General features: G+C 42.1%; 3 protein-coding genes across 4 annotated transcripts in view; 2 read left to right on the forward strand and 1 right to left on the reverse strand.

The window, feature by feature from the left end:
• The window catches only part of SH3RF3 (SH3 domain containing ring finger 3), a 322774-nt gene extending 297118 nt beyond the window's left edge, over positions 1-25656 (forward strand). The window contains exon 10 of the mRNA XM_085558352.1: positions 14963-25656. Coding sequence (XP_085414478.1) covers positions 14963-15026 — 64 coding nt within the window. The 3' untranslated portion in view covers positions 15027-25656. The remainder of the gene's footprint in view (positions 1-14962) is intronic.
• SEPTIN10 (septin 10) overlaps positions 1-25991 on the reverse strand; it is a 50046-nt gene extending 24055 nt beyond the window's left edge. For both annotated transcript variants that reach the window (XM_085558382.1, XM_021545536.3), the window contains exon 1: positions 25572-25991. In XM_085558382.1, coding sequence (XP_085414508.1) covers positions 25572-25862 — 291 coding nt within the window. In that variant the 5' untranslated portion in view covers positions 25863-25991. The remainder of the gene's footprint in view (positions 1-25571) is intronic.
• On the forward strand, positions 24-5062 carry SOWAHC (sosondowah ankyrin repeat domain family member C). The gene has a single exon (XM_021545532.3). It carries the CDS (start codon positions 162-164, stop codon positions 1668-1670), a length of 1509 nt encoding a protein of 502 aa, XP_021401207.1. The 5' UTR covers positions 24-161; the 3' UTR covers positions 1671-5062.
• Positions 25992-26391: the final 400 nt, after the last annotated feature.

The following is a 26391-nucleotide window of genomic DNA, read 5'->3' on the forward strand; positions in this document are numbered from 1 at the left end:
CTCCGCCGCCGCGGCAGTGATTGCCGGGCGCGCTGCCGCCGGGAGGAGGGGCTCGGGCAGCGGCGGCTCTACCGCGCCCGCACCGCCGCTGCCACCACCATCGCCAGCGGCGGCAGTAGCAGCAGCAGGAGCGCCGGCAGCGCGATGGGGTAGCGGCGGCGATGGCGGAGCCGGCGGAGCTGCAGCAGGAGTCAGTGGTGCGGTTCCTGGCGGCGCGGGGCGGGCGGGCGCGCAACGCGGAGCTGCTGGAGCATTTCCGGGACTGGCTGAACCCCGCGGAGCCCTCCCGCCGTGCCGCCGTCCGGCATCGCTTCAAGGAGCTGGTCAACGCAGTGGCCACCGTGCGCCAGGAGCCCGGCACCGGCGTCAAGTACGTGCACCTCCGCCGCCGGTACTGCGCCCCCGAGCCCCCCGCCGCCGCCCCTCCGACCCCCGGGGAGCAGGAGCCGGCGGCGGAGAACAGCGCGAAGCAGCTGAGCCCTCCGCCCTCCCCGCGGGCTGGCGCTGAGGAGACGCCGCCGGCAACAGGCGAGGATGCCGGCAGCCGCCCGCAGCCCCCGGGGCAGCGGGGCGAGCCGCCCCAGCCGAGCCCGGCGGCGGCTGGAAGCCAGCGGAGGGGCTCCCGGCGGGAGCCACCGCCCGGGCGCGGCGAAGGCGGCGGCGGAGGCGAGGAGACCGCGATAGCGACGGGCCCGGGGCGGCCCCCGGCGACGGACGAGGCGGGAGCAGCGGAGGGAGCGCCCGGGGCGGCGGCGCAGGGCGGCGGCCGGCGGAGCCTGCGGGAGCCGGCGCGGGGCAGCTCCCCCCAGCTGAAGCGCGGCGCCCTCCCCGGCGGGGGCCGCGGCCGCGACTCGGACAGCGCCTCGGTGGCCTCGTCCTCCGCCGAGGAGGAGGGGAGCACCACCGGCTCCGTGGCACTGGACCCCCTGGAGCACGCCTGGATGCTATCGGCCTCGGACGGGCGGTGGGAGAGCCTGGAGGGGCTGCTGAGCTGCGAGCCGGCGCTGCTCTGCAAGCGGGACTTTATCACCGGCTTCACCGTGCTGCACTGGGCCGCCAAGCACGGGCGGCAGGAGCTGCTGGCCACGCTGGTCAACTTCGCCCAGCGGCACGGGCTGCCCGTGGACATCAACGCCCGCACGAGCGGCGGGCACACGGCGCTGCACATCGCCGCCATGCACGGCCACGCCGAGGTCGTGAAGCTGCTGGTGGGAGCCTACGACGCCGACGTGGACATCCGCGATTACAGCGGGCGCAAGGCTGCGCAGTACCTGCAGCGCGGCACCTCGGGGGACATGCGGAACCTCGTGGGGGCCCTGGAGGAGGAGGAGGAAGAGGAAGGGAATGCTGGCAATGGGAGCGGGCGCTGGAGGCTCTCCAAGGTGTTGCCATCAAATCTCATGAACTACCGGCTCTCCCACCACCATCACGGTACTGGGGAGGAAGCTGAAGGTACCGATGGGGCAGCGATGCCGGGCAAAGGCAAGGAGATGACCAGGAAAGCATCTGGCAGCGGACGGATGAAGCCTCGGCTTAATAAGATCCGCTTCAGGACTCAGATCATCCACAACACGCCCTCCTTTCGTGGTGACGCTGAGGAGGAAGAGCATGAGGAGAAATCTCTGAAATCATCATTCAAGCTCAGGCCGAAGTCCAATGTGTTTGGATAAGGCCAGGGAGCAGGAGGTCTGGGAGGTGGATGCACGGACCAAAGTGCCCTCAGGTGTAGCACAGAAGGTGAGGCAGGTACGAGTGGGTGCTCACCGACACTCGTGGACTCTGGCCAGAAGGGTCCTGAGTACCTTGCATTAGCTCCCAGCTCGGTGTGGTCAGTGAGCCCAGCAGGTCAACAGGGCTCTGGGAGCTCACAGCTCCTAGGAGCTACTGCTTCAGCCGGGCCCTCGGTGCTGAAATGGGAGGCAGTGGGTGGGTTGAGAAACACTGGGGTGTTTAAAAGCTGTGCTCCTTTCTCTCTAAAAGCAGGCTTTGGGATCGTAAACCTGTGTTAGTGGATCTACTAGGATTAGTGAGGTGAGTGGGGGAAAGAAAAGTGCAAATGCTTTACTCTTACATTATCGACTGGTACTATAAACGATCAGCAAACAAGTTGCTATGTCAGAAGAACACCTCGGTAATATACAAGTATACCTTAAGTTTCTCTTTAACAGCAATACCACCTGGCACAATGTGGAGTTGGGTACACAAAATTGGTACAGAATGGTTTCCTGTCAGAATCCAAGCTTCAATCCATCAAAGAGTTGAGCCTGTGTTGACTTTATGCATTGAAAATTGCCTGATTTGACAACATTAATACATTAGTAAAAAAAAGTAATACATTGCACTGCAAGCAATGAATAAAGTTAACTATGTGCAGAAGTCTTTGCTGTCTGAGGTACTACTGAGCTTACTTATCACTCTTGGAATACTAATACAAGATAATATAAACAGAGAGTTTTTATATATATTTGGTATCTTATGTTTTGTCTTAGGCAAAGCAGTTTTATTTTAATCACTGTGAATTCTCAAGTGCCAGACCTAGCGCAGTTCCAGTTATTAAGTCTGGTCAATTCTTGTTAATGTTCTTTGTGTAACTCACTGCATTTAAAATCAGAAAATTGTGTTGTATGTTACCTGTGAAAGTTGTTCTCTTTTAGAATAAAAGAGCACAGACACCATTGCATGACATCTTCATGAAACTCTGATATGGTTCTGTAATGTAATAGCTACAGGTCTGTGTTCACTGGTAACTTGTGTGCCAATCCCTTCAACTTACACTGTGCAGAAATAGAGAAAAAATAAAAGGGGAAGGAAAAAAAAAAGGTAGGCTTGTGAATTCATATGTAGAGAGAAAAATTAGAACTCCTAAACTCAATCCCTGTTAATCATTCTGAATAAAGCAGTATAATTACATATTCTAGTTAAGTGGTGGCAGTGGTGTTTGAGTTCTTTTAAACCTGTATTTCTAGAGAAGTGATAGCCAGGGCTTTGAACTGTTGTTTGACAGCCTAGTAAGTCTTAATCTGATTGATGAGCCTATCCGTCTGCTCAAGCTTTTGGGAACCTTGAATCTTGTTTCTCTGCTTTAAAGGTAGCAGTTCCAGTCAAATCTAGGAGGCAGATTTATATCCATACTCGGCTTTCCTTAAGGTATTGAGGTATTGAGCTGACCCTGTATCCTGAATGCTGCTCAGTGTAGCAGCTCATCTGTGTTTAGTTGTTAAACTATGGCCAGTTTCAATGCAGCATCTGTCAAAGCATGTTTCGAGTTGGCTTCCTTAAGATGCATGTGCGTGCCTGGCCTGTAGCTAACCAAAAGTAGATAGGCTTTGACATGTTAAAATCCAAATTTGAGACACTGATTAAATGCATGCCACAAGCTGTAGAACACCTCACAGGAAAACTGCTGCTGGGAGTGTGCACTTTTGAGGTAACAGCCAGGTTTGTGGCTATTGCTAGCAAATTACATTTCTTGTAGCGATGGGAAAGAAATGTTACTGATACATTGGCATCAGACTTTCCATGCAGATAAACAGCCACTTTCTGCACTTCTTGTCAAAACCTAATAAATGACAGTGTTTTCACAGGCATGTGAGTGACACTTAACTATTTCTGGAAAAAGCTGCATTAAAAATAATATAGAACCTCCGCATAGGTGCTGGTCATTACTTCTGTGTAAAAAGACTAGAAATTACAGAGAGGTTCAGCTTTAGTTTACAATTTATAAGCTATAATGTTATAGATTTCATGTGCCTTCATTTTGGGTTGGTTGCCACAAATGCAATGGATAAAATCAGTCTTGCAAAGCGCTTTTTCTTTATGTCTGTGGGATGGGACCAGAAATTTTCCCTCAGTCCTCCCTGTTTAAACTGTACACTTGTACAGTGGGGTGTCTGAAACAGGGAGGATTAATCATACATATTATGATGTAGAGCTGATTCTGTTGTAACAGAAAAGATAATTAATGCCTAAGTCTCAAACTTTTCTCTGCAAGATAAATAGGTTTTTAGACTTCTGTAGGAAGGAAGTTTTCTGGCTGAACACTTAAAACGTGAGTATTCTTCAGTATGGGCACATTTGAATTGAGCATGTATTCCATGCGACTACTGATGTCCAAACCTTATTAAAATTGTCTTCTGCTTTGAGAGCTTAGAGTTCTTTCATACAGGCTGTTGGGTGAAGTGTTTCTCCCTTCACATGTAGGTAGCAAAGAATTGCACAAAAATACCAAGTCTTAGACAGCTATTGGGTTCCAGGGAAATAATTTTAGGGTTTTGAATAGAGCATACCTTGGATTTTAAGAGGTTAACTGAAATATAATGTTACATAATACAGTAGAAATTTGCAAATTGTTAAGGGAACTTGAAAAATTATGAAAAGATGCCTCATTTATAACTCATTATTTGAAGTATCAAAGTGAAAATGCTGATCCACTGATACTGTTCAGCTGTCAGTTAATGAAATTCACCATAATGGTCTAAAGGTCTTTGCAAGGTGGGGCGCAACAGAAAAAATATCTCTTTTGGTGTTTAAGATATACAAAAGAATGGCTGGATAACCACTTTAGTCTCTCTGCGCTATGGGAATAAAGCACTTTGATTTCACATTATGACTTGTCACATTCCACATGGTTACTTTTTATAATATGACCTAAAATTTAGTGGGGTTTTTTTGAAGTAGGAAAGACTTGATGCCCTATTTCAGTATATTTGCAGTCCAAAGGTATGCTTGAGTCAAATATTTTGGATACATTGCCTAGAAAAATGTGGCTGAAATAAAGTTGTATGGTACAGAAAACTGGAGCACTTACTGGTATCTTTTTAATGGTACTCCTGAAGTTACTGAATGTGTTTGTTCACTTTTTATGATGGTCTGTAAGGCAGCAAGACTATAATGTAACATATGATATTTTTTTTTGTACTTTATGTTTGAAAAATTTTAGAGGCCTGGAAGCCTGTTGGGTTTTATTAATACACTTTTTGTGGTTGTCTCTCTGAATGGTTATGAGTTGAGAATCTGTAAGCTTTAGTTTTACGAAATAAAAAGAGCCCATGAATGCTCTGAATTGGCTCCTGTATGCTGCATACTTAGGTGCATATTGGCTGTTAAAACTACCTACTGGTTTGTGTTGGCTTTTCTTTTTTTTCATTATCAGGATATGTGATGCTGTCTAGCACTCAGGCAGTCAGACATGGAAAAAATATACTAAAGTTCTTTGCAAGACAGTAACATTTTTCTTTGGTAGCTGCTTTTTAATATTTTATGTCAATTTAAATGAAGACTTGACAATTTTTGTTGTAGACAAATATGTCGAAATAAGGGCCTGGGAGAGTGACATTGCTTAACTTAAAATAGTATACTGACCCTACTTCTGTGCAGCTTAATATCTCTGACTCTGGAAAGACTAATACTAGTTTTAGTCACTGTGTAAAGGTCAACACCTAATTAAAAAGGGCTTAGGATTAAGGTATTTTGTAATGCGTGTTAACTACAGCTGGTGTCTACTGTAAAGGGAAGTTTCATCAGCAAGCTAGACTGTGGGATTTTGAAAATTCTTTGAAGCTCTTGCCTTATCAGAAGATGTGTTAAAACCTCATGTGGCCAGTAGCTCCTAACAGACATCCAGATTTTTTCTTAAACTGAAAAAAAAAATCACAGCTGTTACCAAGCTTGTGGATCAGGATGCATGCAGCTCCAAGCCAAGTAACTCTAAATCAGTGGTATGGTGACACAAGTGAAAGAAGAAGGGAGGAGGAAGTGTTCTTGGAAATGTAGGAGAGAACAGAGGCATGTGAAAGCAGCTGAGGTTATGGGGGAAGTGGACAACTTGGTAGAAGAGCAGTCTCCATGAGGCTTGCTGATCATGCAATGGCTTGACTAGTTCTTTAGAAAATTGTATCTCAACATGCATCCCTTCTCCTAAAGAGTAATAGTTGACAGAGACAGCTTGCTGAGAGCTCTTAGCATAATGTCTGATGTTAAGTATTTTAGTTGGACCTCTTAACAACATTTCTTTGTGTGGCTAGTACTGTTTGCAAAAGCACAAACAACTCTTGTGTTTAGTGTAGCTACAGCTGTTGAAGCACAGTCCTGGTACATCAGAAAACTCAACTTAACTTCAGGCTTCTCACTGGAAGAGAAGCTCTTCAGCATTGCATTGCTCACTTATTTTTCCCTTAGCTAGAAAGGAAGGCTAAGGAGATTACTGTCCTGACTTAATACACCTGACTTAATACAGAATGCATGTGAACCTGAAGGCAATAGGCTAAACTTCAGACACTTCATCTAGGAAAAAAGTAGTTCAGTTATGCATTTTGTTTCCTTGTTGGCATTGAAGATAAAAAAAAATTACGTACTTTCATTTTTTCATGTCCTCATCTGAGTGTGCAAAGGAGGAAGAAGTTTGAGATTAATAGAAGGGATTAGAAGAGGGGCTAGCTTTTTGATTTGGGCTAAACTGTGAACAGTTTGACAGAAAAAATGAAACATGATTTTGAATTCCTAGTTTTGTTATAATGAAACATCATTTTACAGCTGTTCCACAATTTATAATTTTTCAGTTTAGCCAAATTTAGTGTTGACATGTCCTAATGTGCACTCATTTGGAAAAACTGACCCGACCTACTAGGTTTTGTGTCTGCTTTTAATAAAACTGTGTTACAAGTCAGGTGTTAGGTAGTTCATGTCCTGTGGTAAAACCTTGAAGAAGCCATGTTCTGAGACTTTCACAAGGAGTGAAGCTGCAAGTGGCACATGAGATGCCCTTAGAGCAGGTAATACTTAAGTCAAGGTGCAAAAGCATTCCGTGTTCTTTCAGCTAGACCAGCCGTGCCAAATGAACCATTGTAGTGTATTTAGGTGTACCTGCCCTTCTGCACAGACAGCTGTAAACTGTCTCCTCCCCTGGGTTGCTGGGGGCAAGTCACATTAATCAATTTTAACCTGCTCTTGTTTCATTAAGAGGCATTTGGCAAACCCACAGTGGGACTGGCAAGAGTGAACAGATCCTTGTCCATGCATGGCTCTGCATCAGTGCTGGAAAATGATTGAAGCTGATCAGTCTAAAGCAGAAGTGCTGTAGAAGGTATCCTTGCATCAACCTTTGTCCATGAAAAGAGATTTGTAAACCTAATCTCAAATGCTGCTAACTACCAGAATAATTCAGTCATGTGGGCTGTATCTGGGCATTTCCTCAGCACTTCTCTGCTGAAGCCAGAAGCCTTTCACTTTTCTGGCTGGCTGTTGAGCTCTCCCACTTATTTCACTTTGCAGTTCCTTAAGGGTGCCTGAGAAACTGGTAGTAGGGTAGACATAAATAACATGTCTTTTTTAAAGCTGGGTGGGGTGATGGTTGTTTGGGTGGAGTGGCTGACTATTCTGGAACTGTGGTGGGGGGTTTCCTTTTAAAAGAGAGATAAAGTATGTCTGCAATATATGTTGAGACACAGAAATTCCTTGGGACATTTCAAACTAAAGAGGTGCTGTCCCTTTTACTGCTTTAAATACAGAAAGACAAAATTAACTGTACAGACTTGCGAAGGTGTCTCTGTTCACTGGACGTATGCTTGGATGATATACAGCATCCAAGTACCAGAAAATATGTTTGTAACACTTGAATATATAAGGACATCTATATTTGCTATTTCTTTTCCTTGTTACGTGTGGCATAATATCTTACTATAGATCTATCTTATGGAAATGTCTGTGACAGTTTGGGACAGTATAATTAAAGGAATGTAGGTATGTCCTGCTGGTTCAGCTGCTTCCCACAGTAGGACCATTAGCTACCAAGCTCACACTTGCCTTCTGCATCCTGAAGCATCCCCTTCTGCCACAGACTGGGTGTCATAGATTCCACCCCTGCAGTCTACAGCTGCACAGTGTGGGCTCCAGCACTGGTAAGTCTGAGGCCTTTTGAAGCTGCTGGCAGTTCTTTGGATGAGGATGGAAGCTGAGTTGCTACATCATTTTGACATTTACACAGGTATTATGCTTTCACATGTGAATAAATGACATCAACTGAACTATGGGTGAAACTGGAGAGCTGAGAAAACTTTTGGTGTTGAATGGTGCCAAGTACCTCATATAGCTGACACAGCTAATTAACAGCCTGTTATTAATCTCTAGCTACTGACAGAATTCAACTGGATCAACACTGAACAGTAGCTACAGGAAACTAAAGAGTTGCAGCAAGATTATCATATCTGTTCATAAGATACATCATTGTTCTTAAAGATATCTTATTAAGGATATTTTTCCTTTGCAAAAAGAGTCTTGTATCATGGGTAAGAGCTTGCAGTACTACATCCCTAGTTATGTCTTTTAAAGGCTGTACAGTAAGTCACTGCCAGCTGTCAGCATGCTAGGCAGTGTTAGGCTTTTGGGTATTAACTTGAAATTTTCTCAACTTTTAAAGTCTGCTTCAAGTTACTGCAATAATATCAACTTCCTTGTAGCCAATTTTTTTTTCCTTGAATAATTAAAGAGCTGGGCAGTTCTTGAACTTGTGTATGCAAAAGAAATGTGGTAGTGGCCTTTATCCAGTGTTTACATTTGTGGGGCTTAAAAAGAATGAGAACCTAAACCTTTTCCTGGATCTGGAGTAAATTTATCTGAAGCAATGTTTGCAAACAGGCAAACATTTGAGCAGAGACTTCTGCTGTATGCACTGCGGGACTTCTTTTTTTCTCTCTGACATATCAGTGGTACAGAATAGCAGTTACTATTTTTTACATCATTGCAAAGCTTACGTTTTAGCTCAGAACAGAACAAATCAGAGAGTTCTAAATTAAAGTGTGATTCTTTCTAGACTGGAACCTTGGCTAAAAACAAAGCAACTGATTTTCCACTAGGTATCAAAGTCCTGCTATGAAAAAGTCTGCTGATGGTTCTTGGCAAAGCACAGAGCCCTTGGGATCACAGTGCTGTGCATCTTTATCCTCTTCTTTCCTAGCTACTTCCCATATGTCCCCTTTTTTCTCTCTTTCTCTTTTTTTTAGTTGCTTGAATTCTATAAATATTGATTAATAGATCTACAAAGCTCAGAAAATGGGGATGCTTCAAATAAAGATATCTCTGTATTAAGAATTAAATTGAAAAAGTAAATATAAGCTTTCCTTTTCCACTTGAAATTTTAGGAGCAGAAAGAACAAAAATTGTGTTGATGATAAAGGTCTCCACATGCATCATTTTAATTATAACAGAGACAAAACTAAAAGATGATGGGCAAATGTGGAAGAAGGCCACACTTTCTCCTTGGGGTTTTAGCATTGTGTACCTTAAAGTCAACACTGTGAATCATACTCTGCTTTGAATAAGAAACACTGCACATAGTTCACAGGATTTCCAATGATTACGTCATTAATCATGTCAAAAGTAATATCTTTTACAGAGGTCCTTAATGGGATTTATGGCTAACTGGAATGCCCACATCATTTTCTTACAGATGAGTCCCTTTTGATCCCTGTGTAACTGAATCTACATTCTGGAAAATTTTTCTTCACATCCTGTTGAAAGTAGAATACTGTAACTTTTCAGATGACTAACATTTTGAAAGTTCACTTTCCTACACACCCTTCAAACTGAAATGCCTGTTGTAAAGACAATGGGAAAAAAAAGCAACCTGACTCAGACATGCCAGTACACACAGTGAGAAAGCAGTACAGGGCACAGTTCCTATCTTTGTAACTGCTGAATGATTTTAATATTCCACATTCCAGGTTAGTGATTTTCTGGTTTAAATCCCTCTGACCTGTTACAGTAGTAGGTCAGTAATGAAGAATTACCTACTCTCAGAATACTGCTTTTTCACCAGTGTTCTTTTTGGAAAGGAAATGTTGCCATAAGCTGTGGAGTTCTTGTTGCCAATGTTGCCAGTGTGCCTTTTTTTTAATGGTCCCTTGCAGGTTTATGAAAGTTTGCCTGCCTGTTTGACTAGAGATTGAATGGAAACAACAGGGAAATGATACTGAATAAGTTAAAATTGATTGAGTGGGAGAGGAGGAAATGTATTAAGCTGTCAAAACTTGTTCTGATGATGTTGTACAGTCAGTATCCCAAAATATCAGATGTTCAAGTACAGGAAAGGATGTAGCTCCTCACCTACAGTCCCTAGAATTTTTATAGCCAGCTTAAATGGTGGCAGCCAGGCAGGGATCGTGCCTGCAAAATAGATCAAATGTATGCAGACACATACAAAAAAAAAACCCAAAAAACAGTCATAATGCTTTTGGCTAGATGTTTTCCTACTTATCCCTAGCACCTCACTACGACTTTCCTGGGAGCCAGTCAACTAATTTCAAAATGAGAACATTTCTAGAACATTTGACATTCATGAAATTTCAAATAACATCAAAGGGATATCATTAAATCTTCAAATCTTTATCCTTGAAACTCAGTTTAAAGAACAAAATTGTATTCAGGCTTAACTGATAAAATATTCTTAGGAAGGAACTTAAGCCCAGCCTAGTCAATGAATGTATGTGGAAATCAGTGTGTGACTGCAAGACAGGCTGCAAGGCTTTAGCTGACAACTTGCATCATCCTGGCATGAATAGCTAACTGCCCTAATGATGAGTGCTACAGAAAATCTACTATGTGTGCCTAAGAAACTAATTGCTGAAAAAAATACCTGTTGAAAAAATTGGTTTTTGAAATTTTTTCTAATTTTTCAGTGTAATTTTAACTATCCACCAGTTAAGAATCAAATTCACCCTGCTGCTCCCTGCAATCTTTTTTTTTTTTCTTTCTTTTTTTTTTTTTTGATTTGTAGAGTGTGAAGAAAAAGAAGCCGACTGTTATTACAGGATCTTCATGTTTCATCGGAAAAGCAGAATTTCTCTACCCATACAGAGCATCTATAGATTCTCTGCAGACACTACTAAACTGCTTCCAATAAGAATGGGAAATACTGCCTAAAATATACCCCAAAAATTAAAAGCCTGAGAAAATATGAGTCACACAAATACTGTACAAGTTGTCCAAGTTAACACAGGAAGACTGTGAATAAGAAGTACCGTACCCAAAAAAATCCTCTTTCACCAAATTCTCATTAAATGTTCAATCCTACAATCTTAAATATGGAATTTTTGTGGGATTCAAATATTTCCTCATTTTAGAGTTTTTAACTAGCATCTTTAAATAGTCACAGTTTCTTCACTCCCACAAATGATAACTTTGCATTTGCTGGTTGTCTCCTTTTTTTTCCTTACACCCTGTGGCTTGCTGTGACAATGTGGCAATTCACAAATGAGTGGGTGACATAAAAATGTCACTGTTAATCCTCTCTGGTATTGATGCAAAAAGTCTATTTATGTTTGCTGGCTAAATCCTGCATCTAACAGAAGGCATTTATTAGTCTGTTCTTAGAATAATTGTTTCTTTAATGACATGTGATGTTATATCTGATTATGCAGAGAAGCAGAAAAGACAGCTGATGGAATTATAGCGCAAATTGCAAATTGCAGACTCACAGGGAGATAATAATAAAATCTTAGGGTTTCTTTTCCTGAGAATTGCTCTGTATTACACTAATTTACGTCCATTGCTTCTACTTCGCTCCAGAACTGTGATTAACTAGAACTTCCTTATGTTTGACCTTAGCTAGACTTTGTTCATGTCAAGTGCAGGAATAAATTTGGGGCAGGTGTCTATCAGACAACCTGTATTTTAGCAGCAGCAGTATCAGCATCTTGATTGAGCAGGACCTACAGGACTGATACGGTCACCAAGAAGTTAAATTACAGTGTCAATTAGTCTTTTTAATCTCTCTAAAGTCAAAGGAGGGAACAAGGACTTTCTGAGGATAGGTATACTTTTAAGCAAAAAAAAATTGTTATGGTAATTATGCAATAGAGAGCCAGAGCTCTCCATTATTTGAATACCACAAGCTATGTTACAGCAAATTATGGCATTGCAAACCAATTGTAAGTCCACAGATTAGAGTAAGTTCAAGGAGTTACTCCATCCAACTTTTATTTCTTTCGTTATGTTCTGGTAATTAGCTTCAAAAAAGCCACATTAATGTACAAGCCACATTAATGTACATTGTGTGAATAACCAGCTGCTTCTCTCAGCTCTACCACAGAATGCTCTGTGCTTCAAAGCTGAAGAACTGCTGCTCTGGGGTAAAAAGTGTTTCCTCATTTTGGAAACACTAAAATAGTCAATAAGCAAGCTTGGTGTTTTGGAATCCTGGCCATCAGAAAAGCTCTGAAGCAGCAAGTGAGCACCTGGAGGTGACTTTATGCATGATTCTTGATCCCATACTGTGGTTTGATGTTATACCTCTGCAGGCCCACCTGGCTTACACAGGAAAGACATTGATTCCCCCTGTTCCATCCCCATCCCACTCCCAGATACGTGCACCCCCAGCCTCTTAGAAGAGACCATGGAGGGAGAGGTCCTTCAGCCTGCTACTGCAGCTGAAAACTGAGCTGCCATTGCTGTTGGAATGAATTATGTTCTCCCCGAGGACTTTGATGCTTGGGGACTTTAGTTTTTCCTCAGGGTGAAAACCAGATGAAGAAGGATTTTATGAAAGAACTTTTTGATTTGGATAGTGGGAAATATTTCAAAATCAAAAGCTACAGAGATAATTGGTTCTTACTTGTTTTCTTGAAGTGACTTAGTTTGTACTCAAAAGGTATTGGGAAGGTTGCAGGCAAGGATATAGAGCCTGTTCTTTCAGGAGGACAACAGGCTGATGGATCTTGTATGACTAGCTAAATTAATTCTCTGTGTAACTCTGCAATAATTCTCATTGGATCTCTTTTCAGATCTATTCCTTTTTCCTCTTCTAAGAGTTCTATCAATTTGCTTCCTCACCTCCTATTACAGTATAACCTGTTAGGCTCTCTGTACAGATAGGTAATGGTGTTCACACCAGGGAGCTTCCAGGGGCAGAGGAGTATAACACTTTGCAGCACACAAGACTGGTCATCTGTAGCATTCTTTGCAAACTATTCAGCAGTCATTAATGTGGGGGGGAAAAAAAGGAACATTGACAAACAGAAGAGTTGACTTAAGAAGAAACCTAACACCTCCCTAGTTTTTAGTCTGGGTGTTATATCAAGCTGTAGTACTCCCATTTTTGGATTGCCAAAGAATGTGAACTTAAGCTCCAAACCCATCAAGCAACTTCTGCTTGTGTAAGATTTAAAAGAAACAATGTCCAGAAAGCAAGCAATGGAAATTTACACTGAACTAACCAAGTCCTCCTTAACAAATTTTTGTGGGTTTGACAAAAAAAAAACAAAAACAAACCAAAAAAAAAAAGAAACCAGAAGTAGTCAGAAGTTTAAGAGGACAACATAATAAGAGCTTCTTTTAAATAAATGGGATAAACTCTAGTACAACTGGCCCCTGCTTTACCAGAAAAAGAATAATAACAATAACCTTTGCTTAGTGCTCCTTTTCCTGCCAAGCTTCCTAGACTGTTGTAGCCCCTAAATGCCAGCTTGAATTTAAGAACTTGTTGGGTCTTGGGTTTTTTTTTTTTTTAATCACCATGGAAAGCATTCAATTTTTCAGCATTTTTGTATGTGTAACAGCTTTTCTGTGTTTGTTTTCTGTCATTATATTCTCTGAGTTTGGTACTTAAAAAGGGTCAGAGCTGGAACTAGTACTGCTCAGGAAGACTCTGCCATTCTGCAACTAAGTAATTTATATCAAAATTTTCCAAGATGGACATGGGGATTTCCTCATGTTACTTAATGAAAGATATGTGGTTAAATCTCCTTTCCCATTCTAAGAGTCTCAAATTAATCTTTTCTACAGAATCTCAACCTCCCAAATACATTTGCAGTTTAAGCTGTTCTCCCTATAAGCTTTACTTGTACTCCAGAAAGTCCCTTCCCATCCACATTCCTCAGCATTTCAGTTCTGCTGCTGTTTAGCAGCACTGGCTGTCAAGTTGGGATAGCAGCACAAGAGGCAGGAACTACAATTGGTGATGTAGTGTTCTTTGGAACAGGCTGTGTACTGAAACCAACTCAAAACCAGAACACTTACACAGGGAAAAGAAATTATGCCAGCAATAACCTGTACTGATGTGATTGCATCTGAATGACACTTTCAGCTCTCTTCACATTATTTATCTTTTTGGACTTTGCTGGTAGGGACAAATCCTGGGTATTTGAGGCTGGTTTGTTGACATGATGAAAAACAATGATGCTGTTAATTCACAGGAACTAGGAGGGGAGAAAAAAGATAAACTTTGAGCAACCCTAAGTCCAAAGCCATAGCTTTGGCACTGTTTAGAACATGCCTAATAACTACTCAAGGCCTCTGGTTCTTAGAGTAAGGGGTGCATGCTCCCTGCCCCCAAACAAACTGGTTTTTTGTCTAAGATCAGAAGCTCCACACAAAGAAAAAGATATTGCAGCACTATGAATCCTGGAGAAAGGTGGTGGGCTCTTATAGCCCAGGAGCAGACTCCTTAAACAACCAGAGTACAGCTGAAGTACCTGAGCTCCCAGGTGCTGCAGGCTGAGCTCTGTCCTGCTCACACTTGGTGGGAGACCTTGGTCTCTTCCAAGCGCTGGAATGAAGCACCAACTGAATGGCTTGTCCTGACCAAAAATAACCCTACCAAAAGTAAAAGGTGAGCAGTTCGTGCCAGGTGAGGATTGGCTCACAGGTTCTCATCTGAGGGACAGAGATGGGGCAGGGCTAAACCTAGTGGGGAATGGCTGGGCTGCCCCTGCTGGCAGTGGCAAACTGCTGGTAACCCTCAGATGTGCTCTGTGGGTACACCCCAATGATTGCACATGTCCTCGGTGCATCCTAAGCACCACATCATGTGGTTTAGTTTAAACCTGCCTGTCATTCCCAGGCTAATGGGACTTATTTTCTTTGTGCTTTCCAGGGTTCCATTAATGCCAGAATTCACAGAGATATATTTTGCAATTACAATTTCTGCATCTTAAATTTTTATCTTACTTATGCTAATGCATTTTTCATCTAGCCCAGCTTTTCCTGCCTGTGAGGACTTCTTCTTCACAACACGAGTGAAGCATCACCTCTCCTGAGACCAGCAAAGGCTTCCAAATGCAGTACTTGGCAAATGGCAACTCACAGAAGAGTGACCCGATGAAAAAATTATTGTGCAACTGAATATGCAGATGAAGGGGTTGGTCCCTTAAGTGTGCTCAGAGAGAATGAGTACAAGGAGACCAGCCAAATCAGAACAAAATGGAATGAAGATATCCTAACCACTTAAATATGCTTGCTTGTAAATGACAATGGAGTCTCGCTAGCCAGAACCTGCTGTACCAGAAGACTGGTTTAGCTGAATACAAGCCCCCTGCTGTGCAGGGTGATTGCCATCAGAGTTTCTGTGCTGTGTTTTACAGTTACTGTGTCTTTGCTTTGTCCTATGCCAAAATACCTTTTTTTTTTTTTTTTTTTATTCCATGGCGTACATAGTGTGTACAGAAAGCAAGCAAACACTACATTGCAGCAATATGTTCTTCCAAATAATGACATACAGCCAAAATAGTCCAGTTGGGAAGTTTCCACTGAGTTATATGTGAAGATGAGGCATTATCCTTACAGGTTCACTTATGCCTCACACACCTTACAGTCCCATCTTCCATCAGATTAATATAAATATGCCTCTGCAGATGGATTCTTCTTCTTAGAAATAAGCACTTCCACCTAAAGATGGTTAAGTCATTACAAGGCAGTACAGTTCATGTGCAGATTGTGCAGATAAAGTTTTAGAGCTGAGACATCCTGCCCTTAGGAGTAGGAATCTCTCTCATGTTTTTGGCAGAAATGTTTTTCCCCTTCTCTGTATTAGCAGCAGGAAATAGCTGTTTGATAATGCCTTTGCAAATACAGCAAATACAACTTTCAGAAAGATCAAGAAGACATAACCTGAAGCATAAATTGAAAATCAGACGGAAAGTGATTTGAAAATTTGGAGTGAAATTGAAGGGCAAACAACAGAGCTGCATTGGGCTATCGATACCAAGGCAATATTCATGTTTTCCCAGCAGAATCACTCAAAGCATGAACTCAGGGTGTCCCTTTGTCCCACTCCCTTTGCTCTTAGAGGCGAGAGGCTGGTGCATCAACAGCTGACCCAGAGGGAGGGAGAGAGGAGGGCTCCTCCCTCTGGAATCTCCTCTGAGTCTGGGTGGCATCTCAGGTGCCACACCAAACAGGGAAGGGGGTCACAAAGATCAGTGTTCTGGTGTCTTCCTCAAATCGATATATACAGGAAATCTAAATGGGTTACACTGTCAGTAAGAATTTCTGCTTACTTTAGCATCCATATGGAGGTCTCCCTCTCACCAGATTAAAGTCGTTTCAGAACAAGAGGTTTTGATTTTCTCCATCTGTGCAGAGTGTAGGCTGGGAGTCTCAGGCAGATTCATTTTCTCTGAGTCCTGCCAGCAAACCGGGGCTGGGCCCTCAGGAGGCTCAGCAGAGATGGGCAGCAGGGCCTGCACTCCTGCCTCCCTATGGCTGCTTGCATCCCCTCCTGTTCTCTCCTCTTCCCACCTGGAAAGCAACTTACATGCACAGATGTGGCATTACTTCTCACAGTTTCAGTAATGCTATGAGCTTTTGTGATTTGATGCTGGGCTAGAATTGTCTGTTAAGAGAAAAAAAATAAAATTCTTTTTAAGAAAATTATTTGTTTCGCTTCTGCTTTTTTCGAAAGGAAATTGATTTTTTTGAACTTTCTGCCTTGGTAGTTCCTTAAAATTACTTTCTACTATGTTTCGTATGTGTGGAAGTTCTCAAAGCAGAAAGAATAATGCCTTTTACTCAAATCAAGTATTTAATTTATCCTGAAATTATTTTTCTCAAACCTTTTAATTTCACCAGCCATTTCTGAAAGGTTTCTATTTTGATGCAGCTCAAAATTATTTTTCCCTGTCATTTCTTTTAGAACTACCTGTGATTCAAAATAGCCATTATATTCATTATCCTATTTCTAGGTAACATGAATAACCAGGACCTGGTTTCAGAGAAAGATATTTTCCTTATTGATGATTTTATGCAGAAATTCTTAACTTTCTCATAAAATAAATTGAAATATTTGAGATCCCTCATCTTAATAATAGCCAGAACATACTGCCTGTTATTAGTTCTGTAGAAACAGTGGCTCCTACATATAATCTGAAGCTGAGCCAGAAAGCAAAAGGACATGAGAGGAGATGAGGCATCTTGATAAATACATTCATTTCAGATCTGGCTTCAGAGCATTTTCTCTGTTTGTTAAAGAGTATTGGAATTTGTCTTTCAGAAATCCTTATTTTCTCTGTCTGTTAAAGAGTATTGGAATTTGTCTTTCAGAAATCCTTAGGAGACAAATTTTAGACATCCAAATTCATGGCATTCCATGTGGATTTAATGTTTAGCTTTTTTTTTTCAACTCAGTCCTTGTCACTATGCAGGTCTGACACTCCATTTCTTTCAGCTGTTTTTTAAAAAAATCTGTTAATCAGAGACACTATATCTTCCTCATATGGTTCCTTTCTCTCATAAAGTTCATAAAGACACAGGATTTGTGCCATCCCTAGGCTGGCCAAAAGAGATGATGGTTGATCCAGCATAAAGCTCAAGCTGCACAAACAGATGATACTAAAGCTCCTATTTTAAAAAACCCTGCCAGCACAACAGATTCACAGCAAAAACTTGACTCAGCAGCAAGGGTTTGGTGTAAGTCAGCACTTTACATTGTGTGGCTGCAGTGATTTTGACCTCAGAGCCCTAATGCTGGATTTATTGCACTGTGAAATCATGGGCACAGGAAGGGCACAGGAACAAGTGAGGCCAAAGCACCCAGCACCTCAGGGATAGCAGCTGGTAGGACTAAGCCTGCAAAAAACTAGATCTGCCAGGTCTGGCAGTGTTCAGACCTCTCAGCTCTATTGTAAGCACTCATCAGATAAAGAGCTTGCCAAGTCCAGTGTCTATATGAAAAGTTGGGAGTAAGGAATATGATAAATTATCTTTCCATATCCTAATTGCATCTAATTTGGTATCTGACCATCTGTCTACACTTTTTTAGCCTCTTTTTAAGTCTGTAATGTGTGCTTGTTTTCAAAATCACTTCCACATATAAAATTCTTTTAGATACCAATCCTTTTTTAATTCTTTCATGTTAGATTATTTGGGTGTAATGTGTATTGGTGAAATTATTTTTTTACCATTGCCTTGTTCAGAAACTCTTATTTTTTAAAGTGCCATACTCCAGGATAAGAATGATTTGCCAGTCCTCTCACATAAGTAGCCCCAGTACCTACAATATACACACTGACATCCAAAGTTGCATTTACAAACTCCTCTGCACAAAATAAAACCTACCCAGCTCTTTGGCTAAGAGAAGGGTCAGAGAAGCACCAGTGTGCAGCCAAATGACATGGCAGCAGGAAATATTTGAGTGACTGAGAAAGAAGGCAGTGGTGGCACTGGTCCAGCAGCACATTTTTTCAGCAGGCTTTAGTCTGTGCTGGCTAACCCGTACTATTTCCTAGAATATGTCAGAAACACTATAAGGTAAATATGACCTATGAAGCCCAAACCCAGGATGTAACGCTGGATCTGTGGAAGGTGAGAGAAACAAGTTTATGGTCATTTGTCCTTGCTTGTCCCCATCCTGTGACCTGTGCCACTGGCAAAGGAACCACGTTAATGTTTAACTAACATGTTTTTCCAAGGGGCAGGATAGAAATTTTCAATGCATTTTAACCACTCAAGACATTACTCCTCTCTGCCAGTGGAGCCCTCTGACAGGAGCCTATTACAGTTCCATGCCTGACCCTGGTCCAGAACTGTTTATCTCACTAGGTATCCAGGAAGGACAGATTTCATCCTGCCATGTTGTGACATTTTTCTATTTTATTTCCTTCTCAGTGAGATTTAAGCTGTCAGAGATTTCTTAATTTCCATGGTGATGCAAGAGCCTATACTGTAGATCTACATCCTGGAAGACAGCTTTTTTTGAGATTATTTCTGTTTTTTCCATTTCTGCAAGTAAGGTGGAGAATCTGGCACTCAGTTTGATGCCCCATCAAAAGGGAAAATAACACAACTGCTCTTCAGAACTGCAGTAAGTGCTTTGGGCACTGCCAGATTTTCCAGAGGTACTTTGAAAGAGTGTTTTCCTTCTTTGTACTCCCTCAGCCATGGAGCCCATGGACTCCTTCACCAGCACACCAGGGCCTGGGTGCTGCCAGCTGACCCCCTGCCAAACTGCAGGGCTCGTTTTGAGTCCCGTTCTCCCACCACCTTCCCCTCTGCAAGGAACCTGTCTTGAGGGTGTGTTGCTGTCCTCCTTGGTCATCACTCAAAACTGCAGTTGTGGAAGTACCATCTCAAACTTTTTTCCAAGGCTTAGTTAATATTTTTAATTTTAGCAAACTTTTGGCAGATCCCTGGCTTTTTCCTGCAAAATTGCCTGAGAAATCCAGATGATTTCCTTTTGAGGTAAAGGCATGACAATGCCCCACAGGTGAAATCTTTGTCATTTCACCTCATTTCTGTGGAATTAAAAAAAGCAATTAGTGCAGATATTAAAATAGACAAAAGCACTTTCCCTTGAGCTTATTTTAGAGGGTACTTGGTGCAGTACAGAGTGCTGCATGCCATGCAATCAGGCAGAGGATTCCCTGGAACTCCTTCTATCTACAGGTGTTGATTGGATGGAGCCCCAGATCAAAAGAAAGACACAGAGGATAACCATTAACCAACCATATAGTGTTGCAGGACACAGTTTGCAAGTAGAGCCCAGCTGCTCCAGCCCAGCCTCCTGCTGATGGACCAGGGACCCTTGCCAGCACATCTTCTCCTAGGTCATCTAACAAGGCGGCTCCTAGGTTGGCAATTTGCTTTTGAAGCTGCAGAGAACTAGGAAAGCTTATCAAGACCACTTCCTGCTTGGAATAAGTCACACAGTTCAATTCACTTGAGTATTGGTCTCCTTGAGATATTGCATGTTCTATGAAACCTCCTTCAGACAAAAATAGATTGAGAAAATAGAAAATGCTTGAAATGGTCCTAATCATCAGGATGAAAGCTAGGAGAAACAGTTTGTCCCCTGTCTATTATTAACATAATTAATGGCCTCAAGTTATGCCAGGGGAGGTTTAGATTGGATTCTAGGAGATATTTCTTCACTGAGGTGTTGTCAAGCATTGGATCAGGCTGCCCAGAGATGTGGTGAGTCACCACCAGAGCTGGACTAACAGCTGGACTCAAGGGTCTTTTCCAATCTACATTTTTCTGTGATGCTGTGATTCAGATTAGCTTGAGTTTCAGTTCCCCCAGAATGGCAAACTTCATAGCTAGATCTCCTTTACTTCAGGAATGTCATGGCAGAGTGGCTGGGACACTTCTGTCCTGTGGCAAGACTACAGTTACTGGCACCAGCACTTCTGTGGGGCAGCAAACACAGGCTTATGGATCTCAGCAGCCTGCCTAACCAATGTGAGTAGTGAAAATCTAAGTCTTAGACCTGTCCTGCTACCTCTGGCACATTTTCTTGTCCTGCTAGCAAGTTTTCTTATAATGTGTTGGTCTCCCTTTAGTTTTTGTATATTTTGAGGTTGCAAAATTAAATATTAAATATCTTATACTTGCTTTATCCAAGGACTTGGCATCATCTTGGTGGCAAAACCCATCCTTTTTTTTCTGTCAATGTGGGAGAAGTGAAAAGAGCAGCAGATACCAAGCACCTCTGCTAAATGCCCCCAGACTTGCACAAGAGCATTGTATCCTGAGTTACACAGAGAACAGCACTTCAGGGGCATATACGAGTTCCTACAGGCCTGCTCACCCCTCTTACTCATCCTCTCCCAACACTTTATGTGGACAAATTTTAGATTATGTGAAAGCAGCTATTTTGGCCAATTCAGTGTTTGCAAAACATGTTGGCATGGTTACAAGAAGGGCACCTGGGAAGGGCTATGAAAGCTTTGCCAGCTTTCTGTTAACTCAGGAAGGCCATAGAAAAAACTACCTCACTTTAATTCCACATCTTGTACAGACGTGTTCTCACAGCAAACATGGTAATAAAGATGGATCACCCCTTGAAAAACACTCCCCACATCTGAAGCATTACATCTGGTCAACACAGAGCCATGGGGTCCTGCCACCTGAGCTTCACACTTACTTTAATTTAGGTCTGGATCTGTCCCTTTATGCCCACAGGCAGGGTGAGATGGGGAAAACAGCAAAAAGTTTTAAAATCAAAATTCTCTGTAAAGGGGAACTTCTTAAATATAGCCACCCAAAACACAGCTGCCCAAAAATACAGTTCCTATCAGTGCTTGTTGTGTGGAGGTGAGGCCTCCTTCTTTGATTCAGCTTCAGCTGCCATCTGCCACTTTTCTTCCCTAGCCCTCTTCTCTGTCTGGAGCCATCTGAGCAGACACAGCACCCTGGGCCAGCACAGCCAGGCAGGGGGGAGGACAAGCAAGGAGCCAAGTTCAGAGCTCCAGACATTGCTGCTGGAAGATCTTCCACCTGCCCAAATGTGCTCTGATTCACCATCTGCTGCAGGCTGAACAAAAGAAGAATTACAACTGAAACAGCTACTGAAGGATACAGCTAAATGTGACTGTGGTGCCTTTTGCCCACTTGGCTGCCTGGCTCCTTGTGACGGGTTTGTGGCACCCACCCAAACCTGACTCAGAGCTGCTCCAAGAAATACTGGGGATTTGTTAGTTGTGAAAAGAGAGGAGAGTTGGATCCTGCAAGTTTTGCAAATGGGCAGCTGACCTCTGAAACAGAGATGGGAATCACTCACCTTGGTGTCAAACAGGACAGCTAGAGGAGAAAGTGATTGCCTTTATCCCTCCCCATGGCCACAAAGCAAAGTTTCCTGAAGAAATGTCATGTAACCACCTGCAGAAGTTCTAATTAAATAAGGCTATGGTGAAAGTTTAAATCTTGCTGCTTTCTATTGAGCAGACTCTTCTGGGGCTGTGGCTGCCTGGCTCCAAGGAAAAAGTCTGTGGCTGATACTGACACCCCAGCTGTTTACTGCAGAAAAGGGGTGGTTGCCATCCCACAAAGGAAAAGCTGAAATCTTAATGCCATCAGTAAGAAATTGGAGGAAGGAATTCTTTTGTCACATATAGTGAGTGGTAAAATGAAAAGGAAGTTGCCACCTTCAAGTCTGAAGCCGAGTCCCAGTTTTACAGCTGCAGACTGGCACACAAGAGTCACTTCAGAGGTCAGAGGTTTGCTGGTACCTGCTCATTGCAAAGATCCATCACCTGATGGTGACTACTGGCCCATGTACCAAACAGTAGATGAGGATATACTTAATCCATCTATGGCACACTAAGATTGCTAGCTAATAAAAAACGGAAATCCAACCCCAGATCTGCAGTGATAATGTCAGATGAGGATATTATTGGCATTAAATTACTTCACTCTCACATTCTATCCTTTCCAGATGGGAATTATTTGTACTTGGATATGTGCAAAATCTTTAATTAGCATGTTCAGAGAGTCATAGACTAAAAAATCTACACAAGGGAAAAATAGTAACAATTATGACTCCTATGGTGATCTTTTCCATTACTGTTTAAAAATATGTATAATATGTTAAATACAGGTACTTATTACTTCAGTTGTTAACTCTTCATTACCTTAATTATTTGCTATTTTTTTTACTACTTTTTCTTTAGCTCCTCAATATCCTTATAATGAGACTGATCCTGTTGAGCTAAAAGGTCCAGAGAAAAGGAGGAGATGGCCATTACCCCAGATTTTACAGTTTGATTGCAGTACAAGACAAGAGAGTAATCAAGTGCTGAGGGGTGCAGAAGAGACACAGATGCCTTTGTGAAATGCTATGTAAGTTACCCTTTGCATAGGCGAAAATCACAGAAAATGACAGGTGTCAATTCCAATGTTCCTCAACATTTTTTTCAAAGGGCATGAGACCATTTGTACAGCAGTGTCACAGAGATTTGCACTTACAACCATGAAAAAGGGGGCCAAAGTCTGAAGGTTTCTCTCTCACCAATACTTCTTTTTGTTGTTCTTCAGTGATATCAGTGAGTGACTGTGTGGGCAATTATTTACAAACACCATTCTGCAGTCTTTTCCTGGATCAAATTCTTATGTTTCATGTAGTGATCACAGACTGCAGAACACTGATTTTTACTTATCTTTTTGGCTGACCACATTATGTTTTGGCCACATTTTCTTTGGGAAGAAGATGGTGAGACATCACCACTTTTTTATTTTGCTAGTTTTTATATTGTGTATGCCCTACACTGGAGGCAGTAATTCTTCTAAATAACATTATATAGTACATCCTGTCTATGCTACCTGCCAGTGTACTGGAATGAGTAATCCTCAGAAGTAGAAGCAGAAGTAGAACAAACACCCTTAAAGAGGAAAAAGACCCCTCCTTTCCGAAGAATGGAAAGTTTGAAAACTAATATTATATATTTAACAGGCTTATCTTATTCATAAGTAAAGAAAAAAAGGGCATCCCAAGAGAAATACAATTCATACTAAGGACATTGTCTTCTTAAAGGTCAGGCTGGCATGCCAGACTACTTTGACAACAGACAAATTCCCTGCTTGAAAAGCTAATGTAAGCTAAGGAACTTCCACAACATTTCAAAGCTACGAAAACAATCATATTAATATTACTGAGCAGACATAATGAGAAAACACTTCTCTCCTTTTTTAAGATGTATGCACATTTTAGAGATCCCAACTGACAAAGATTTCATATGCAGAAAGAGCAGGGCATTTTACTTTGAACATGGTTGCAGGACAGAGACTCAAGTTCTTGCTTTAACTCCTCTCACTTCCACTTACAAAAAATTGAAACCCAACTTCAGTTTCTCACTATGAGCCCACAGGCAAACAGGAAGAATTTTCAGTCTCATAGCCTCAAAGAGTGCAAAATACATTAAATCAGATGCCCCTAAAAATGAGTTTTGGGGTTTTTTTGGTTGTTATTTTTTTGAACAGTCTTATTTTAGTTCGAATATAGCAGGGCAGAAATAAAGCTTTTTATTTTCCACTTTTTGATCCTTAAGGCTACAAATAAGTAAAATTTTGCAACTTTTAGTTCATTACCATTTTTAAAGAAGCTTTCCTCTCTAAAACTGGGGAAAGAAACTTGCAGAATGAATGACCCAGGATGTACTTTCAGTAAAAAACCATAAAATTCTACAGTCCTGGAGTATTGTAAAAAGTATATGCAGTAATTAATGCTGCAGTACAATATTCTGTGGTATGTTATAACATAAAGAACCCACTTTCAGTGAAGACCTTTGATGAGCGGTAATAGATAATTTCCCATTTGATGGAGAGAATGGTTGATGGTGTCTTCCTAAGGATTTGTTTTCCTTTTAGCCACATCTTAGTTTCTCATCTTTGTCTACATCCTCAGCAGAGTCTAAATGAGTACAATAGATGCTGCAGGAAAATAAGGTGTGTATTAATGGTCATTAATGGTAGAACAAGCACTCAGAATTTTTTTTTTGATGGGACAATATTTACAACCAAAATCCACTTTCCCTACATTGTACACATGGTTAATATCAAAGCACTTAGGATATCATTAAACATTATGTTTACTTGACAGATACCAGCCATCCTCAGGCAGGTTTCTGGAGCAGATTGGGCTGCAATGCCAATGCATTAGAGGAGACACCTTTTAGAGGGAAAGGAAACCTCAGCAAAGTCAATGGGGACAGACAAAGCAGGACTGAGAATTCAAATGCCCAGCTGGTCAGCCTGCTCAGTGGTAGATAAAGAGGCTGGGGGTCAGGAGCCTGGGCTGGCCAGTCTGGAGATCAAAGCAAAATATTTCCTTTGATGCTGGTCAGCATAAGGCCTTGCCATCTGGCCACAAGCACTGACAAAATACTCCTGAGCCATGTCTTAATAAGGACTTGACTGGTCCTTTATTGGTGTGCTGCTACCAGGGCTAAACCATAAACTCTATTTCCTGCTGGAACCAATGCTAACCTTCATTAAACCAAGCAGACTGTTCCTCAGGGAAACTCCCAGCACTTTTCCATGAACTGAGTCTAATACTTAAGACTGGCATAACTCCTGGGAGAGTAGTCATCAAGTTTATGATATATTTGAGTGTTGCTTCACCTCTTCAGGGAATGTTCTTGCAGACATGACAGGCCCAGTGAAGGCACCTGGAAGAGGCTCTTCTTTGCAATAGAAACTAATGGCTTTCTGCAGCTGTAAGTAACTGTGTTGCAGACATAATATAAAATACAGTGCACCCTTCAAAAATAACTCCCAGGCCCTGAAATAACTCAGAGCTCCAGGCTGTACAGTCAGTAACTCCTGCACCCATCACATTTCTCAACAGTCTGATGACAGACCCTGAGACTGCACATATACAGAATATTCAATCATAAGCACAGGCAGGTTACCTCTGGGTGAAGGAATTGTGCTGGGACAGGTGGAATCAAGTGAAAATGCAGAGATGCCTATTACTGTAGATAGGGGGCTGCATGCATGTTTCTGAAGTACAACATTCTATAGGCTTGATCCAAAAATGGTTGCTTAGGTTTCCTGTACAGTTGTGAGTGTCTGAAACAAGCCAGATGAAATACCTGCTGGAGATGCACGTGGCTGTTGTTCCCTGGCCACAGAAGGAGTTCAGGCCCTGTGAAGAATTTCATGGGAACTGAGTATTTTACTGCTCTGAATAGACACTGGCATCCAGCTGATAACCCTGTAAGAAACACACATTCAAGGAAAACACATTTTGACACACATATTTTGAACTGACCCAACCTAAAACATCTCCTGCTCTGGGAGGTAGGAGGGCAAGGTTCTTGGGGCAGCACAGGGAAAACTTTCATTTGTGAAAAAACGAAGGCAGAGACACTGTCTGAAGTCATACAGGAAAGGGCTCTCCTTCACATCCCTACTGTCAGCCTGGGCTTTTCTGCTCTCACAGTGCCAGGTGATGTGGAATGAATCACTACAGCAGCTCGATGAAGCAGCAAGCCGTGAACACATTTCCTTGTGTTACCTAATGGTGACACACAGAGGATGTGGCTAATTAGGGAATCATCCTCACCCTGGCAGATTTTCTCAAATGGAAATGGGTTTTGAGGTTTGCTGTCTGCTGAAGGTGAAGCTGCTGAGTAGGTAGTCACAGAAACATTTAAATGTCCATACTCCTCTGCAGGTTACCTGCTATGCAGAAATAGCCACAAATATGTCAAAAATGTAAAAAATGCAAGAGATTAAAAATATTACTTTTTTTCTCCCCTTAGGAAAGTTTTGAGACTGTGTGCTGTTAACTCATCTGAAACCATGATAAAACTGTGGATGGTCATGTCACAGAGCTATGGATGGGGGATGAAAGTAATTTGCCACCAAGGGTGGCAACAAACCCACGTGCCATCTGAGTGTAAGACATTT

Source organism: Lonchura striata, chromosome 1 (genome assembly GCF_050655825.1).
Source record: "Lonchura striata isolate lonStrDom1 chromosome 1, ASM5065582v1, whole genome shotgun sequence".
Lineage (NCBI taxonomy): Eukaryota > Metazoa > Chordata > Aves > Passeriformes > Estrildidae > Lonchura > Lonchura striata.

Excerpts from the sequence above, each read along its gene's own strand:
- SOWAHC (XM_021545532.3), top strand. The coding sequence starts at position 162 with ATGGCGGAGCCGGCGGAGCTGCAGCAGGAGTCAGTGGTGCGGTTCCTG.